General features: G+C 41.7%; 1 protein-coding gene across 2 annotated transcripts in view; it reads left to right on the top strand.

The window, feature by feature from the left end:
• The window catches only part of spata17 (spermatogenesis associated 17), a 40,379-nt gene extending 21,189 nt beyond the window's left edge, over positions 1-19,190 (top strand). The window contains exons 8-11 of one of the 2 annotated variants that reach the window (XR_006094148.1): positions 2,716-2,864; positions 3,604-3,685; positions 4,942-5,025; positions 19,051-19,190. Coding sequence is in view for 1 of the 2 variants with exons in the window: in XM_042404275.1 (XP_042260209.1) it covers positions 2,716-2,864; positions 3,604-3,685 (231 nt within the window). In the remaining variant the exon portion in view is untranslated. The remainder of the gene's footprint in view (positions 1-2,715; positions 2,865-3,603; positions 3,686-4,941; positions 5,026-19,050) is intronic. The other variant, XM_042404275.1, reaches the window with a different exon arrangement.
• Positions 19,191-19,438: the final 248 nt, after the last annotated feature.

The following is a 19,438-nucleotide window of genomic DNA, read 5'->3' as shown; positions in this document are numbered from 1 at the left end:
GGGTATTTAGATCAAACATCAAACTGCTCACACATTCAGCAGACACAGAGTGACATGGGCATCTTTTTCTTTCTGGCTACCTGTTGGATGTTAGTCCAATATTCAAGTGAGTCGTTGGTAAAATGAGCAGAATGTGCTGAAAAGATACAAAAAGCTGAAGTAACATCTTGATTCTCAGTGGGATCGGAAGTACGAAAAACACTTTCACAAAAAAAGTAGTGAATTAATTTAGTGTTAAAATAAAACCCCCTTTAAAAAGAGGCTGCAAAGTAAGAGTCCTTCAGGTGCTCTGAAATGAGTATTTATCTTCCAGCAATTCATCAGACTCCAGTTATGTGTCCATTTTTGTTGTGCATTTATCTATGTAGGTATGTGATTTTTGTGCATGTATATGTGTGTATGTTGATGATTTGATGTTGAGTCATTTCATCATTTGTGTTATTTACGCTCTGCAGCTCTTTATGGCAAAGTGCTTTCCCTATTATTAGTTTCTAGTAATGTAAAACATAAGTGAGCAGAAATGAGGCGTGGATTTGTCTCATTTTATTAGTTGCACTTCCCACACATATACTGACACATACACACACACACACACACACACACACACACACACACACATGTTTCCAGCTAGCTGTAGTTAGAATGAGTTCATTAATCGAAAGTCTCTTGGTGCTGACATGGAGAAGAATACATTATTATTATTATATTATTCATCTATATTTATACATATCTGTCTTTCTCTGTCTCCCCATGTTTCTGTGTTTTCTGTGTGTGTATGTGTGTGTGATTAGTGCAGGAAATCCCCCTTTCTTTCTTTCTTTCTTTCTTTCTTTCTTTCTTTCTTTCTTTCTTTCTTTCTTTCTTTCTTTCTTTCTTTTGCACTCACCCCTACACCCCACACCTCCTCCCTCCCTGGTGTGATAACTATCTGGTGGTGATGGATAAGGTTGAGGTGCTGGCTGTGGAAGTGGTCAGGCCAGGCCACCGATCCCGTGGCGATAGGAGCAAGGACAGGGTCCCTGTCCCTCCCTCTATCTCTCCCCCCTCATCCTCCCTCCTTTTTTTAACACCAAACAACAATTGAAGGTCACCTCAAACAAAGCAATAACATTTAACAGCAAGTTAATCTGCACTGCACAAACTTTACACATTACTCTCTGAATCACTCTCACCTCAAGTTACAGAGGTAGCACTCTGTTATTCTTCTTGAGCACATTCGTAGAGGTTTCAGTATATGTTACTCAAAAATGTCTTTGCTTGTAGGTTTGGTTGCCTTTTACGCTAAAACTAATGGATAGTGGCTAAAACTGAAACATTCTCCATATTTTTTGCATATTTTGTAATGTAACATAACAAGCTAATTTACCCTCAGATGAACAAAACTAAAAAGAATCAACACCACTGAGCGTTACACTTCTGTAACACTAAGAAATGCAATATTCTCAGCTGTACTTGAGTAACATACTATATTACTGCTTGCACTTTCAACTGACTGAAAGCTGACTCAGAAAATAAATGCAGACAACTAGGATTTGTTTTTTCTGTGAGAATACTTTTGCATTTACTCGTCGAGACTGAATCTGTTGGACATTTTTCAAATGTTTTTGATGCCTTTAGTACAATAGTACTAACAGTACTAAAGGCATCAAAAAATACTGTGATGACCATGATGAAATCTTAAGAGGATATAAGGGAGAAGTGAGGTTAGACATGGTAGACAGGGAGCAATACAAAAACTTAAAATGACTTTTCTTTGTCTGCAACTTTGATATATCATCAGACATCACAAACCCATCACTCCAGGGAAGGAGCCACAATGTCAAGAAGATGTACAAGGAATAAAATGATGGACAGCTGTTCAAAGTTTAACTGACTTGTTTTTGAGGTTTTGTCCCAAACATCTGTGCATGCTGAGTATCAGTTGGATGAAAACAGAAAACTGCCTACACATTTTATGCGACTATATTTCAAGCACTCTAAGACGAAAGATTTAAAGGTTGATGATGGTGTTCCTTTATCTTTGTATTTTTATCAACAAATTCTCAGAAAACGCCAAATCTATTGAACTGGATGACATATTCCTTAATTTTTGTCTTCTGTGTTGCCTTGTGTTGGCTCCAAAAGATTTTTTTGATGCATTAAGTAAAAAATACTTTTTCTTGTTTTACTAACAATCTTTTTGAATTTAGTTAAGATATTGGTTTCACATATTGATCACAAGGTTAGATGTCAGTCACAATGAAATTGAATTCAGTTCAATTTCTTTTTATGTTCTTTTCTTTATACATTTGGTTTAATTTAATGTAATTTATTTAATTTAATCTGATTAAACCATTAGTGACAGTAGATATGCAGCTCAGTGTGTATATTTTTCATGTCTTTTTACTGTCTTGTTCACTCGTTGGCCCTCCTGTCCCCTTTCTGAGTCCCTCATTCTTACTCTGACAGGCTTGGTCTTACTCTCCCTCCCTTTTCTCTCCTGATATAATTTTCTTCACTCTTTCTCTCTCTCTCTTGGCCTCTTTCTTGGTCTCTGTGTCACAAGAGGAGAGATGAAGAGGATTGGCCTCTGGTTTTAGCAGTAAGCCATCACTACCTGTGGGAGAGGGATCAGAGGAAGAAAGAGGCGAGGGTCTGAAATAGAAAGATGCAGTGATCATTATCTGATTCTTGTGTGTGTGTCTCTGTGTGTGATGGTGGTTGTGGTTATTCCAGGGCCTGTTCAGAGAGCCAGGGGAAGTGTGGGAGCAGCGATTGCGTTTTCCTGAGCTGTCTTTGCATCTGCAGACCTCTTACACACACCTGGAGGAGGCGCAGAATGAGCTACAACAACAGGAGTCTGTAAGACTCCACAGTGGCACACCGTGAGTCATATCTACACACAAAAGTAGACTATGAATGCAGTTTTGTGTAATTACACATAGATGAACATAAACCAGAAGTGTTTCTTTGAAGGCTTTTTCAAATTTTGGGATTCTTTCTGTCATGTACACCAAGGAATATATGCATGTGAACACATAAATGAGTGGACACATGTATACTGTATGCACACATCACAAGCATGTTCATGCAACATTAAGTAGCAAATGGACACATCCTTATTATGAAAGCTAATGTGTGTGTGCCAGGGTATTATTTTAAAACTGTATTAGAGTGCTGCTTTATTTCAAGGCTTGTATTAGTTTTAATTAGGAATTGTGCATGTGTATCTGTGGCTTTGTGTATGTGCATGTGTGTATCTGTGTGTGTGTGTGTCTTTGCTAGAACACTTGACTATAACCTCATTACCACTTACAGGCTAATCTACTCAGTTGTGTGTGTTTCTGTGTGAAGTACTCTTATTAACCCTGTGTTTGATCTGTCTCACACAATAATTTCCCTGACAACAGAACAAAAGACCACCCAGTTTTCTTGCCACTCTAGCCTTCTATATTTTGTCCCACTGTAATCAAAGGACTAAGTAGACATTTTTGTTGTTTCTGAGTTTGCTACATTTACAATTGCTAATCAGTGTTTGACATTTTAGTAAAGACTAACATGAGCTGAAACCTGTATGACCCATAACTTTGTCTTTTTGTTTTTTTCTTGCCATTCACCAACCAGAGGAACAGGAAGGATGCTCCACCATTTCTGTCACAGCAGCAATTCCTTTACTCAGCCAGCCTTTGCCAAGAGCTTCAGATAGGTGAGTTGAAAACTAAACACATACACTGTTGTTATTATTATTATTATTATTATACATTTAGATATCTAGTATAACTACTGCATGTAACTAAATTAAGTCATTGTTAGAGACCACACCAAGCCACCCTGATGATGAATGCTTCCTTACCTGCCTAGCCTCCACACACTGAATCCATCAACATGTAAAGCCTACATGTATACCACCTTAACAAACCTGCATATGACTCATTTATACCAGACTGCTGTCACAGATGGTCAACATTGTTCATCAAAGACTTGGGAAGCAAATACTGCAGTTATACAAGACCATGTATAAATGTAGCTTTCTGCTTAACAAGGCTATTGTCATTTAAAAGTAATTGCTGTAATATTTTTGCTGGAGACAGAACATGATTGTGTGGGCAAAGATTCTTTTTTTTTCTTTAATGGTCACCTCATACTTATGCGACAATCTGCAATCTACAATCAAGAGTCAACAGTCAAGGAAGTTAAGTCTGGAATAGGTTTTCAGCAGGGATGCACGGTATTATTGGCACGTCATCGGTATTGGCCGATAAAAACTCTAAAATGAAATATCGGCATCTGCGAATTCTGCCGATTATGAGAGGCCGATATGTCGCCTTCTCCTCCGCCGCCTGACTGTGCTTCCCTCGACGGACCGTGTCACCCTAACGGTCCTGTCGCTTCCTCCACAGGCTCCACTTCACTCAGCTGCAGAGGAAACACCAGGACTGTCAGGGTGAAACAGTTCGTCGAGGAGCTGCTTTGTTTGGCTGCACAGATAGGAAACACTTCGGCTGACAGGATGTATCACTCTGTTTAGAAAAAAAAACTTCTTCTTTTTAGTTTATACCGGCGGTTGGCAACCAGCGTATTAGGTGCATTACCGCCACCTTCTGCTCCGGAGTGTGGACCAGAGATTAAATCCTACACATTAATCCTGTCTGTCTAATAAACTCAAAGAAAACTCTACTGCTCCATCCACTTGGCAGGTTCATTAAAGTTTTAACGTTGAGCTCCTGAGCTCCAGTCTTCCTAAATTCTTCCTTCATATATTGTCTTTCTTGATCATACTTAGTACAATCTATGCTTGCATGCATAATAGTCTCGTCAGCCAGCTGGAAAAAAATATGTGCATATATCAATCGGCATCGGCAATCAGTCACAATGAGTTGGAAATATCGGCATATCGGATATCTGCAAAAAATACAATATCGTGCATCCCTAGTTTTCAGTAATCCTCTCCTTTTTTCATAGTTATTGTACAGTTATGATGTAAACCCATTCAAGCTGTGTCAGACCTGCGTTAAACCCAAGTCTGGAGCTGGATCATGAAGCCAGGTTAGACAACACCTCTCAGCTCATGCAGACTGATGGCAGTCATGGGTTTATCCTGGGGTTGCTTGGGTTTCGGTCTGAAAGGTATAACAGTATTCTCCCTCTAAAATATGAGAGGAAAAACAGAGAAGCAGTGCAGCCTAACCCTTTCAACTTGAGTTGCACAAATTTGTCAAAAGTGACAGCAATTTAATAAATCGCCGCTCTCCATCACACGCATATGCACACCCACCCACACACATGCACACAATTCCCAGTTATGCCCTCCACTGCCCCCTCTCCATGTATACGTAAATGAGGTGTATGCATGGGTGTGTGTGTGTGTGTGAGTATGTTAGAGAGAGAGTGTGTGTGCGTGGGCCCTGCGGTCTGGTCCAGGCATTAGGTAATTGACTGTGTCTTTGCTCAAGGCCTTTCATGGATCACCGTCCTTTATTAGCTCACTTCCCAGCACACACACATACATGCACACACACACAAAGTTCCCAGCAGCTCCACCCCAACCTCTTACCCCCCCACGAGCACCCAGACCCAATTGCCCGGAAACAAGGAGTGAAACAAGAGAGAGAGAGAGGAGCAAGGGAAGAAGGAGAGAGCAGCGACATGGGAATGAACTAACACGGCCCCAGGAAGTGGAGATAAATAAGAATGGAGAGTGAGTGGGCAGGTGAATGGGGTCTCCTGCAGCTGACAACATGGGCTGGGGGAATAGGATCTGCTTTGCTCAGTGCATCTATGCTGTATTTGTAAAATACAGAATGGACAACTTGTAGAGTATTTGTGTTTGAGCATGTGTGGTAAATGAAGATTTCCTCTGACCACAAATAAAGCAATCGGGGATAATTTAGCTCACCACTCTATTAGAAATATGTTGTCTCACCCTACATGCAGACATTTGCTAAAGCCGAAACGCATTGCAGGACGCAAATCAAAGCATCAGCTGTCACTGAACCCCATTTGCAATAACAAAAACCCCCCCAAAAAAACAACTTAACCTTGCATTGTTGCTTGCCTCTGTTTTGCATAATTTTGCTGTTTTGCTGCTTGCCCACCCTAAAAGAAAATTACATGTTTTTAAAATTTAAGTGGAGTGACAGTTTAACTACTTATTTTATGTGGGATATGACAGGATGATACAATGGTATAGATGTTAACTCTTAACTGTTTCATGTCATTATGTCTCCATGCACAATGGTGTGCATGTGCCTGTTGGTAGAGCATGAAATACAAGCAATATTGGGATCTGTCTGTATTTTCCAAAAACAAAGTCAAGAAAGATGGCAGCATTCCATGGGACAAGAACAGAAAAAGAATCACCCCTTATTTGACCAGTAGTCATACAATCAATAGGTTGACCAATCTGCTTATTTGAGAATAGTGGTATAGAAAGTATATAGAATAAAGACAATAGTGGTGGAACTTTGTCATTCTTGTTTGTTAAGTATCTTTCAGATGTGCTCCAAACATGAGATCCACTTGTACAATTGTTTCAGAAACCAAATACATCCAAATCAACAAAAATCTAACAACAACAAACTTTTCGATTGCTTCACTACAAAGCCCAACCTCTCCATATGAATCAATATTTTTCTTTCCTGACTAAAAGAATATCTATTGTGCGTTTGTGGGCGTCTGTGTGTGTGTGTGTGTGTGTGTGTGTGTGTGTGTGTGTGTGTATGTGTGTGTGTTTGAGCACACAACACAATTCTTTGTCATTTTATGTGTCTCCTTGATGGATGCTGTGAAATGACAGCAACCTACCTGCCAGTTGCCTAGACAATATGTATCTTATACACACTTGCACATGCACACACAAATGCATGTGTTCATGGACACAGTCACCACACACACCCACACAAACACACACACACACACAGCACATATGACGTACACTTACATACATACTGGCTAAACGTGACCTCCCTTTTCTCTGTGATAACATTGCTGCTGTTGCAGGATGTTGTTGAGGAGGATGATGAAGATAGCATTGCCTATCCTCAGCCTAGTCGCGTCATAATGCTGTCACTGAGAGCTCATCAGACCTCAAAATTTCCCCCTGTTCATCTCTCTGTCTGTCGCTTCATCTTTCTGTATCTCTCTCTACCTCTATTTACTCTCTCTCTTCTCTCGCTCTGTGGTAATTAGTGCGTTAGTCCTATCGTTGGCAGCACCCCCAGCTACAGCAGCAGCCAGCAGAGCTTCTTGTCACAGCTCAGAGGGCCAATGGAGTGGACAGCTTACCCTGGTACTCATCATCTTCATACCGTGCCGAGCCAGCCTCCCCCCAGCCACATTATCTAGCTGTGTTATCCAACCAGGCTCCTAATTATTTTCAAATCCTAGCCACAGCCCTATCACCCAGCCTCTGCCACATTACCTTGCCCTGCTTGTAATCATCACCTTAAGCCCTGCTTCAGCCCTCTACACAGCCTGAAGCCTCATCATTAACATAGCCCAGTTTTTCACTAGTTCCAGAGCACAGCTCTCTGGCTTGACCATCACAGCTCTTGGCAGTATGTACACAGCATCCCCAGTCCAAAGCAAGGCCTAGAAATAGCCCATGATGCCTGGACCTTTATTTACCTTAGCCATCTGTGTCACAGCAAGAAAGTCTATCAATGCAAATATGCCAGCCTACACCTCTCCAGGAACTCAATGGCCCCATCTTAGACCAAGGGGGGTTATGTAGTGGCTGCCCTTCTCGAGCTATGTGCCCTTGCCCTCACTGAACAGGTTCCTCACCAAAGATTCGCTTCTTAGACCTCAGACCCTCCTCTGCAGCTCTGTCCTTGATCCATTCACACTTTATTCTGTTGTCTAACTCTCTTGAAGCACCACATTTAAACACCAGCCTGAAATTTTGAACTCTCCTTGAGAATTGCAGCTCTGGCTTTGCTGCTTATGTGTAATACCCTTGTCATACCAACACTGTGATGCTGCTTAAACTTGCATTTGTGGTCAAACTTAATGGGTCATGCGAGTGTCACTGTGCAGTCTGTAGACTGTCTCCAGTTGCTCAGGTAGGGGTCTATCATACAGGTCAGCTGACAGCATGAAGCTTATGGTCCATCAGAGCATTCAGCACCCACATACAGCAGAATGTTCAGCGTTCAAGCAAGCAAAGTCTTCAGCCAGATGTAGCTGGTGGATGCTGCTTTGAATGCGAGTGTATGGCAAACATTGCATATCATTGAGGTTGCATTGGTAGTGTCGAGTGACTTTGTTTATTTGGCCAGATAAACCTAGGGGCCAACACAGCGCAGACATGAGTTGTTACAGCAAGTCTTTGCTGTCTCACTACTCCATCTACAGTTCTTCAATTCAGCAGGAAAGACAGCCATGCAGGCTGTTGTGGAAATAAGGCCAAGTGCCCAAAAGATTTGAGCGAAGAGTCATGAAGGGATAGGAATGAGACAGACTGCTTAAGAACATGTCCAAACCAGTTATTGTTTTAGGTTAAAGGGGCGATGACCAGGGGAGTTGACACTTATCTTGGTGCGAACCTCTATTAGCAGATGTTCCCTATACTCAAATTTGGATATATTTTGTGGGTTGCACTAGATATAAATTTGAGAGTAGTTTTTCCAAAACCATAATTATTTATGCTATTTAATGACATCAAACATGTCATGTCTAGCACAGTGGAAAGAGAAGTCATCTTGACATAAATTATTACTGCTGCAATTAATGTCAAAGATATCAGTGACACACCAAACTGTAGTAAAATCTGCATGCACAAACCTTCCAATACATGAAATTCTGCTATTATCAGAAATATAATTTCCAAAAAGTGGTTTGTGTGTGTTATCAGATATTGTCCTCCTCTTTCACATACACCAATATCCTGTGGGTCACTCTCCATGAATGAAGGGAGGGGGGAGGCGAAAAGGTTAGAGATCTGGTTTAGGGGGAGCAGGGAGAAGTAGACCGTGTGCATTACATCAGACACAGGTGTGAAAAGAGTATGGAAAATCAAAGCTGATGACAGTGTAATGCTTTAGGGTCAAACTAACCATTGTATCAGGAAACACTGGAACTATTCTGGTCATGTAGAAAAAATACTGCTGTTACCTAGCTCAAACTGTTTGTGTGTGGTCTCTGCTGTTTTGTACAAAAGCATTATAATATTGTAGTAACACATACTAAATGGCTGGATCGGACAGTAGAGTCACCATTTGCACTCAAACATGGCAGGACTATGAATTATCTTGTCACGAAAAAAGGCTACTGTTTTGTGAGTGAACAGTGCCTTAAACCTCTGAAAGTTGGAAACTTTAATACAACCAACGATATAATGTTCATCGTAAGATGAAATACTAAAATATTTTTTTAGCTTCTGCACCAATTAAAAGCACCAGCAATGAGTAATTTCAAATGCAGACATGGGAAAGCCCTCTCTGTCTATGCTAATTTTGGCTAATGTTATTAGCCATGTCACCAGCGGTACTGCCTGTAACCATAGAGGATAGCTAATTAGGAGGCTACGTGCTAATCAAGTACACTACAGTGAGTGGTCACGTCTGTGTCTGTCTGCGCTCCAAGCATTTCCTTCCCCTCACATTAGACTGGCACCCATCACAACTTTGAAAAGCTAACGTCTGATCAGAACCAACACACACTGATACACACCAGATCACACTTTTCCACATATATGCATACACATAAATACATGAATATACACAGACCGTTGCCGATAGCCTAACCACATATACACTTAATGTTGCCCCATAATCCTTGTTACCGCCACTTGCCACAACACACGCTCAAACACACACCCCTCTCCCCTACCACCCCCAACAGAGACACACACCATAGTCTCCTCCCAGCTACTCTGCAGTGTGGCTTTATTATTGTCATTATTTTATTGTGGGTGCAAAGCTTCAGGCAACGAGGACAGAAAAAGTCTGTCCACACACACACGCACACACACACTGGCTCGCTCTTAATGGCCTCAGCCATAATGTATCACCATGATGCATACAACTGATGTATGAGGGATCTTTTTAATGGGAACAATATTCATTAGCAATTAATATCTAAACTGAAATAGGCCACAAGTACAGACAATGGAATTAGGTGGGGCAGTAGCAGAGGCAGCATATGCTTGAACTTCTATACGTCCACCTTTTATGTGTGTCTGACTGTGTATGTATTTTCTGTGTTATCATGTCGATCCATCTATCCAATTCTGTTGCATTAGTGTCCAGGTTACTGCGGTGAAAAAGAAGGAACGCTAATTCTCCATAACGATTTTACGGCGTGTATAAAACTCTGCAGCCCCTTCATTTGCACAGCCATAAAACATTCCCCCTGCCACACTCCTTCCTACTCAGGACCTCAGATTTATCAATTAACCCAACACTTCGCTTCCATTATAGTGGCATTTTGCACTGCGAGGCCTGCATACAGAGTAACGATGAGGGCCGAGTGCATGCAGCATGATTTTAAATAGACAGTCTCAATTAAATGATTAGCGATCATATTTTGGCCTGACTTAAGAGAATGAATGACTTTAATATTTATGTTCAAAGCTGTTGGACCCGACTTGACCAGATTAACTCGGGTTAGTTCAGGCCAATTTTTTTAACTTAATTGTATGAATTTGTGTCAAGCTCCTGTTCAAAACTAATAAATAAAATTTGTGTCTGCAATTTATCATTAAAGAATACTCATTATGTCTGGCTTTGTTGTCCATAACCCAACACAATGACTGAAGTACTACAATTCAGCAGGAAATGATGCAGTTTAGAAGTACGATATTAAAGAGTGAGAAAGAAAGAACATTGCAATTATAGTGAAATCTATCTTTACAAAAATCTTTTTTGTCTATTTGTGGTTGACTTAAGACAACCAACAAGACAGCACAACTACTAGCATAGTTATGTGCAGTGTAACAGCTTTAGTATGATGCATTAAAATACAGAGATGACTCTTTCAGGGCTCAAAGAATACTTATTCATTTTTTTTTGCAATGTGCTATCGGTCTGAATGCATGCAGTAAATTGGATTTGTAACATGATTAACACAAATTAATTGTATTGTTAGCATAAATGCGTGGTCATTACAAAAAAGGTATTATTTCTGGAAACAGCAAGAATAAGCCCAATTTAAATGAGATCAATAAGCTATATTTAACTAATACTTACTCAGTATTTGTTAGCGTTAGTTTCAGCCTGACAAAAAAATGAAAATGGAAATACCTAATGTATAAAATGCAGTGTCATCATGATTATTTTGAGGCAAAGTCAGGATTTAGATATTTAGATAGTTTCCTCTCCATGTGTACATGGATGTAAGGAGAAAGCAAGCAGGGAAGCAGGATAAGGATGTCTGCGCTTTAATGGACCGCCTGTCCCTGTGCGGATATGCTCCACTGAACCATACTGTATGTAGTGTGGTATAATCACTGCCTATCTCTATCTCTATCTCCTGCCATCACTCTTTCTTTCCCTTGCTGTCTTGTTTATTTGCACACTTGTTCGTCTCTTTCTCTGTCTTCTTCATCTGCGGTACCTCGATGCAACTTTTTTTCTGACCCCCCACAACCCTCCACCCCTTCTTCACAAAGTATGTGTGGTGGGTGTGTGTATGTGCTATCAAATAGCTGAGTGCACAATACACACACACAGACCTACTTGAGGAACATGACAGCCCTCTCATACAGAAGTATGTTGGTGATAGAAGTCAACCCTGGCTGTGAAATGCAAATGGATTGTGATGAAGCTACCGTGTAGATGCACACACAGAATACAGCAGACAGGATACATAGACTTACATCTTTTTGTTGTCCAGAAAGCTTAAGAATACATTTTCTAATAGCAGGTAGAGGATGTTTTTTGAGTCTCTTATGTTGCCTGTTTCCTCTTACATTTTACGTGTTCTGTTTCTCCTGAGGAATCCTGTTCCATTGTTTTACTCTAAACTGACTTCTCACAGATGAAAGAAAATGGTGGACTTCCAGTAGTCTTTTGGTGTGCATATGTGAAAGCATGTGTCATTGTGTGTGGGAAACTAGTCTTTCCAATGTGTTTGTGTTATATATACTTTGTTTCGTATACTTGGTAAGCAGCCTGGTGTATACAATATGTGAAAGCCACACCTTTTCCTATGCCATTAGATGGTTGATAAATGTGTGTGTGTGTGTGTGTGTGTGTGTGTGTGTGTTTGTGTGTGTCTTATTGCAGGCTCATATGCTCACTAGCCAGCACAGGGAGCGTGTGTGGGGGGTTGGGGTGGCAGTTGAATCTGGAAAGGGAAGCAATCACAAACACTTAAACCTGCAAATGGCCTTGATGTCCTGTGCTAAGCAGCCTGTGTTGACTGATGAGCCTGTTAACCCTGGCTGAAACAACTCCAGCACAGGGGATTAGACAGCCACGCTGGTCCTGGCTGTTCCTGGCCCATTTTGCATGGGAATTGTGCATATTTAATCTAAGGTGTGCCGAGGTGCAAAGACAAGCCCCCCTCTTCTCCGTTTCTCATTATAGATGTGTAATAGCACCCCGAGGCTGGGGGCCTTAATTCACCAGCCCCAGCCCCAGTCTTAATCTCAGCCCCCACCTTCCCCCAGTGCATACTCTCAACCTAAATCAAAGTCCTAGTCTCAGCCCTCTTCCCAAGCTGTGTCTCTCCAAGTCCTTTCCTTCTATATGTCTTATGGCATCAATATGTGTCAACCAAAGTGCTTGACAGTTTGTTGAACAGTGTCCGTAACACCCTCCCTCCTTATGACATCGGAATTACGTGTGACAATTTTTTGAATGGCTGTGAGCAGTCGAACCATGTTGGGTAGGTGCAATAGTTGTAAAAAGTTGTTTACCCTAATGATGTGTTGGAGGTGTGCCGGTTTGCAGAAAACACACTAAGACCATGTCCACACTAAGCTGGCTAAATTTGTAAACACATCTTATTCTCTCCGTTTGGCCCTCTGTCCAGACTAAAACTGCGTTTTTCTCCCCCGAAAATGAAGCTTCTCCAAAACGGCTTCCAGAGTAAATCTGAAAATGCTGGCTTGATGTTGTAGTGTGTACAGGGAAAACATAGCTTTGTAGGAATGCTGTCATATCAGTGACAAAACAGATGGTGGCAGTAGCATGGCGTTTCAATGGAAAAGGAAGAAGAAGAAACACAACGACAATAACAACAATGGCAGACGGCTTCACGCGAGTGTTGTTCTCTTTATTGTCTACTTTGATAGCTATCTAGCATCTTTCTCTCACTGAAATTGTTGTAATCTGTTTTTGCTTGAAAATGGCATTTCAGAACTTAGCCGGCTTAATATTGATGTAGTCTAAGCCAAATTCAGACAGACTTTAGATCTGCGTTAACAAATGCAGCCCTCGCTTTCACTTGAATGGGAGAAGTCCGCTGGCACTGCAGGGGTGCCAACACAGGGGGCTCTGGCAAAACAATGCAGGGTCATCCAGCAGAAAAGCTGAACCAGCCACCAACTTTTGCTGCAACACAACGCAACATCATCCAGCAAAGTGCGGCATTGGCCAATCAAACACATGCAAGCGCACAGTCCTGGTGGATTACTTTATAGTTTGAATGCTGTATTTCTTCTCTTTACATTGAAATCATCTACAAAAGATAAAATAGTTACCATTGTGATCACTTTCCAGACCTGTGAGTATTGCAAACCATTTTGCAGTGTTTTGGTTTCTGATAAGCCTTTAAATGCATTAATCCATTACTCCAACCAGACTCCATACCAACTTCCTGTATCGTATTTCATTGTCTAAGAAAGTTTTTCAAGTTATTTTATTTGATTCAGGTGAGGTCAACATTTTTAATGGCTCATGTGTGAGACTGTTTTCTTCCTTATTACTGAAAAATCCTTTTTGTGACTGTGACCAGACACCAACTGTAGTCGCTTACTCTTTTGGTAGTTTTGTCCTCCAATGGACTTGCTGTTGCTTTGTGTTTAAACGGTTTCTGTCTCTGTTTCTGCATGTTGAATTAGTTGAGAATTCTGCATCCGTTCCCTGATTAATGCGATTGAGTGTCAATGACAAGTGCTCTCTGAAGCATCTATCCATCTAATTTCATCTATCATGCCATCTCTCTCTCTCTCTCTACTCTCATCCCCCTCTAATCTGGCCAACACTTCTATCTGCGGGACAGAACAATTAATGTGTCTTCTCGTTTACTCACTCACACTTACCCTTATCTTTTCCTTTTTCCCTCCTCCTTTCCTTCATATTCCTCTTCAGACGATGCATTTTCTCATGCATTTCTCATGCCTCATATTACTACCTTGTGAGTAAAACGCACGTGTGGAGCGAGTGTCTGTGTGCATGTACATAGTTTCAAGAGGGACCCCATGCTGTGTGTGTAATTTCTTGTTTGTACATGGCTCCAAACATCTTTGGCCACTGCAGAGAGGGGGAGAGATATATAGAGAGGTTGAACAAGACAAAAAAAAGATTGAGAGAAAAGGAAAGAGAGGGGGTAGAGGGGAAAAAACAGGATGATAACAAAAGCAGCTCGGATTTCACAGACGCATATTTCATCAATCATGTGAATAAGTCGTGGTGATTATGCATGGCGGTGGCAGGCAGAGGGGGGGCTGATTACCATACACCATAAAGGCTGCTTTCTTATCTCACACACACTGATTAGTTTCTGTCTGCAGATAGCCTCTCACTCTTCGCTCTTTCTTACACACACACACACAGACACTCATGGGGTGCGTCTGTCGCTGGCATATACACACATGCATTTGTGCACATGCAAACTCATACACATACACACACATTCGCTGCTTACATTCTAGGTAAATGGAACTTACCGGGTGGCAGTAGGCCAACCCCGAGAGCCAGATGAGAATAGTTCACACAGCCTCTTGTAGCTAACTGGTTTTTACTTAATCAAGACTCAGAATAATCAGAATATTCTTCCAAAGACTGGAAAAATCATGGGAACAATTCCCACAAAAATGTACATTAGAAGTGCATTGGAATTCTAAAAGCAGGAAGAGTCAGGGTGGTAAAAACTGCTTGTTGGAATTTGAGCATTTTGTTGTAAGATGTCAAAGTAAGGTCAATATCAACACATTGCTCACATGATTGGATATGTTTCTAGGCCTATGTGCCAGTAAACTGCTGTGGAAACTGGGTAACTAAAAAGGTGAAGCATGGTTTTTACAGTAGGCATTTTACTGTACAACTTGTACATTGTCTACTTCTGCTTTACGTAACTTTTTTGGTGGACTCAGATCAAAAGGAAGTTGAAATAAAAGCGGAATCCTGGCCTTTACATGACACAGAATGAGAGAAAGAGAGACGGGAGGAGGATGAGGAGGTGAGGCTGGGGCAAAATTAGCTACGTATGAAAGGCCTCGCTTTGTGTCTCCACAAGGGAATTAGAAATTACTCTTTTCTCTTGTGCTCCCCTCTCTCTCACGCTCTGATATATAATGTAAACTCATTTGGTAACCAGGCTAGAGCTGCGTTGCGCTGTCTGAGTGCCTGCATGTGAGAAGTGTGCCTGGGACGCATTAGGGCCTCCTGACAGGGGCCTGGGTGAAATAAGTGAAATTAATGGAGCTCCTTTCATGTCGGACAAGGCCGCGGCACCCCTTTCACGCCGCGTACAGTCACAGAAAAGTCAATACTTTTTTATTACTCCTCGCTTGCCCTACATTCCCCGCTACAAGTGCTCTGCTCACTAATTGGTTTCAGTTTGCAGAGAAAGAGAGAGAGAGAAAAGGGAGAGAAAGAGAGGGAGGGGACTCCATCCCAAAGAACACTGAAGCAAATAAATCAATCTCATATTTTTTCTCTTGGCTGTCTTTTTTCATTGAGTAACATCATGGCAGAGAGAGGGAGAGATGAGAGAGAGAAATAGAGGAGAGAGGGAGAGGGTAAATGGTTGGTTAGAGCACGCCTGGTCCCCAGGGAGCATAATGATATCTGAGAGCCTGTTAATGGAGACGAGTGGTTAAAGTGGTCTGGGGCCCTGGCCATGTCACCCCTGGGGGTTTCTAACCAGCAACTTCACCTTTGTTGGCTGCTTACGCTCTGGGCTCAGAGGCACATCACCAAAAGAGGAGCATCTCACCAAAATACAATTTCTGGCAAATGCTTTGATAGAATTGCAGAAAAATGACATTGAGCTCAACTACTTGTGTTTGCAATATGTTGGAATCAACTTCATCAAAGCCTCTTTAGTGACGGTTTGCCCGATGTTACATTTTTCAAGCCTTATTGCACTGATGTCATCTTGTATGTAAAATATTTTCAGAATGTGCTGAATAATTAACACAGCTTTTTTAGCTGAAATAAGAATGTTTTGCAGTCCATGCCCACATTTCTGTGTAGGTCTGCAAATATATGTGTGTATAAGTGTTTGTGCATGTGTGTGTGTGTGTACTGTATGTGTCCTGTCTGCCAGTATGTTGTTCACTGTTGTGCTAAACTTAAGTGGCAGTGGGGTTAGCCTCTTTCAGAAACAGCACAGCCACAAATTGATGTGACACTTTGAACCCCCACCCTCCTCCCCTCCCTCCCCGCCAGCCCACCACCTCCCACAAACACATACACACACACACACACACACACACACACACACACACACACACACACACACACACACACATACACATACACGCACACCAATCAGCCTCCAGTTAAAGGGAGATTCCACCAGTCTCGTTTTCTTTCTGCATCCCAGCTTTCACAGCTTTAGAGTGTGGACTAGGGTAGGTTTGCGGGGGTTACAGCATTGAGTGTGTGCGTATGTGTGTGAAGGAGCTGTCACAGAGGGCTGGCATCACCATCCAGTTTGCCATCTCTTCTTCAGCTTGACAAGTCCCTGCTCCCTACCCTGTGGCTAACACACACAGACACACACAAACGCAAACACACTGTCTCTCTGTCTCTGTCTCTCACTCCTCTGTCACACACGTATTATATGTGAAAACACCGCTCACAGACTTGCATGTACAGTATAAATGCATATAATGAATACATTTATATGCATACATACACACACACACACACACACACACACCTATCCAGACGCACAGACAACCACATGCTGTGTATTACACAATGAATGTGTTGACAAAACACGCAGTGTTCTCTGGACACCCTGACAGTAAAACATCACATCTCATCATTGTTACTGAAAAATGTATCTTTCTATTTAAATTTAAACTAGTATTTACTTCTTTTTTTGTTTTGTGCAAGAGTCTCTATTTGTGTGGCTTCACCGTGTGATGGTGGTCATGTGTGTTTGTGTGCCAGTACATAAGTATGTCCGTGTGTTTGTGTGTGTGTGTGAGTTCTCTTCTCGGCAGTTGTTGGTGTCAGATCGCAGAGGGGTTCTGTTTGTTACAAGGACAGGCTTGTCCCCGCCCCCAGGCGTCGGCAGTACGATGATTGTCATGACGATGGAGTGTGAGTGACAGGCGGGATCACATGTGGTACCCGGGGAGCAGGAAGCCCGAACCGCCCCAGTCCCTGACATTAGTTTGTCCTTCATCAAAACTTTACACTCGTTTATAACTACTCACTCGTTCTGTTGCAAAATCTCTCTCGTTTACGTTTTTTACCATCTGTCTTTCTCATGTACTGATCTCTGTTTCTCTTTTATTTCTGTCTCTGTCTCTATCTCTCTCATTTACATTTCATTTAATACTGTCATATCTCCATTTATGTTTCTCTCCTCGTTTCTCTTTCTCTCATTTACTTCTCAGTCTTTTGCTCACTCTGTTACTCCGGTGCCAAGCTCAAAATATATATATTTTTCTAGGCATCACAGCAATCATTCAGTAGTCTAAGTGTTCTGTTAAGAGGGCCAACTGGAGAACAGGTTGTATTATTTCACACCTACATACACACACACGCACACAGCAGCAACTAACGTATGCCTCGGCAGGTTTTTTTGTTTCGTCAAGATGTATGTGTTGATGCAAGCTTATGCCTGTGTGTATGTTTGTATGTGTGTACACAATTGCATGTGTATGTGTGTGTTTTGGTGAGAGAGCGTGAGCTTTTTGTGCATCACAGCAGAAAAGGAGGTCAGGTTTGCATGGAGACTCGGGCATTCATCATTAGCCTGCTGCCGCTGCCGGTAATGTTGCCCGTTACAGCCGTGATTAAGAGCCCCGCTTAGTTCCAGCAGCCGGTGCAGACACACAAACACACACGCACATGTGTGGTATCAACTACTTCTCCGGTAATCTGTAGTTTTATAGAAAACTCTCTCTCTTACACCATCACCCAGTTCAGTGTGCATTCATGTGAGTGTGTGTGTCTGTTGTTTGGGGGCTGTGCTGTACATGGTCTCTAACTCGAGCAGGCTTCAGGGTCTGGTGAGAAACCTGTCATAGTCACTCATGAAAAGAGCAAGTCACCACTCTCTCTCCACACACACACACACACACACACACACACACACACACACACACCACACACACACACACACACACACACACACACACACACACACACACACACACACACACACAGTGTTTCTTTGAGTCATGATGGATGGATGTACACATTTACCTTCATTTATGAATGTTCTTCTCCCATGAGAACATAAGATGCCATCATACCACACCACATCACATTGCATTCTGACAGTTCTAATTGAAATGGCATCAATCTGTTTGCTGCTTAAATATATATCTGCATTTATGGATGATGTGTAGTGAATGATTTCTCATTTATTATGTATCTAGATGAAATCCAGCAGGTGAGATGCTCAACCACAGACAAAATAAATTCTTGTCAGTAACAGACAGAGTCCACTTTTCCTGTTGCATAGATCATCCCCTAATTGTTTTAGGCTTGTGTTTGGTTTGCACATGAGAAATTTTTTAATTAATCTCAAAAAGGAGTTGACACATTTTGAGTGGGTGACCACTGATGTTTGGTTTTTAACATTTTTTAGAGTTAGAGAACAAATCTTTTAACTTAACCAATGTTAAAAAATGTAATGTCCTGTTTTTTTTTTCATTTTCTCTCCATTCCTCCGCCTCTTTTCCTCCTCTGCCTTGCCTCTCCTCCCCTCCAGCCGTTCAAGACAATGCTCACCACCTGCAACGACTTTGATAAGTTTGCTCGTCTGTACTCCAAGCCAGGCAACATTGTGCAAAACACCTTCCTGGCCTGAGCAAATGAAGAGAAGTACAAATAAAGAAAGATTGCTTTAAATGACTGTGTTGATTGAACTTTTTTTTATTAATTTCAATGCCTGATACGTTCATGTTCACTTTATGCTCTTTTCTTCCTTTGAGTCTGTAAGCTCAGTGTTGTCAGCCAAGTTAGGGTTCACCTCATGTATCTTGCAGCTTTTTGCTCAAAGAAACACTTCTCAGTGCTCTGCTGCCTGATGTGTCAGCTGTGTCGTCCAGAATGTGTGTGACTGAGTGTGCAACCCTATAATCTTACTTGTGGATTTA

This window comes from Thunnus maccoyii, chromosome 1, assembly GCF_910596095.1.
Source record: "Thunnus maccoyii chromosome 1, fThuMac1.1, whole genome shotgun sequence".
In the NCBI taxonomy this organism is placed as follows: domain Eukaryota; kingdom Metazoa; phylum Chordata; class Actinopteri; order Scombriformes; family Scombridae; genus Thunnus; species Thunnus maccoyii.
Note: the sequence above shows the minus strand (reverse complement) of the source record. Positions and strands in the feature narration are given on the sequence as shown.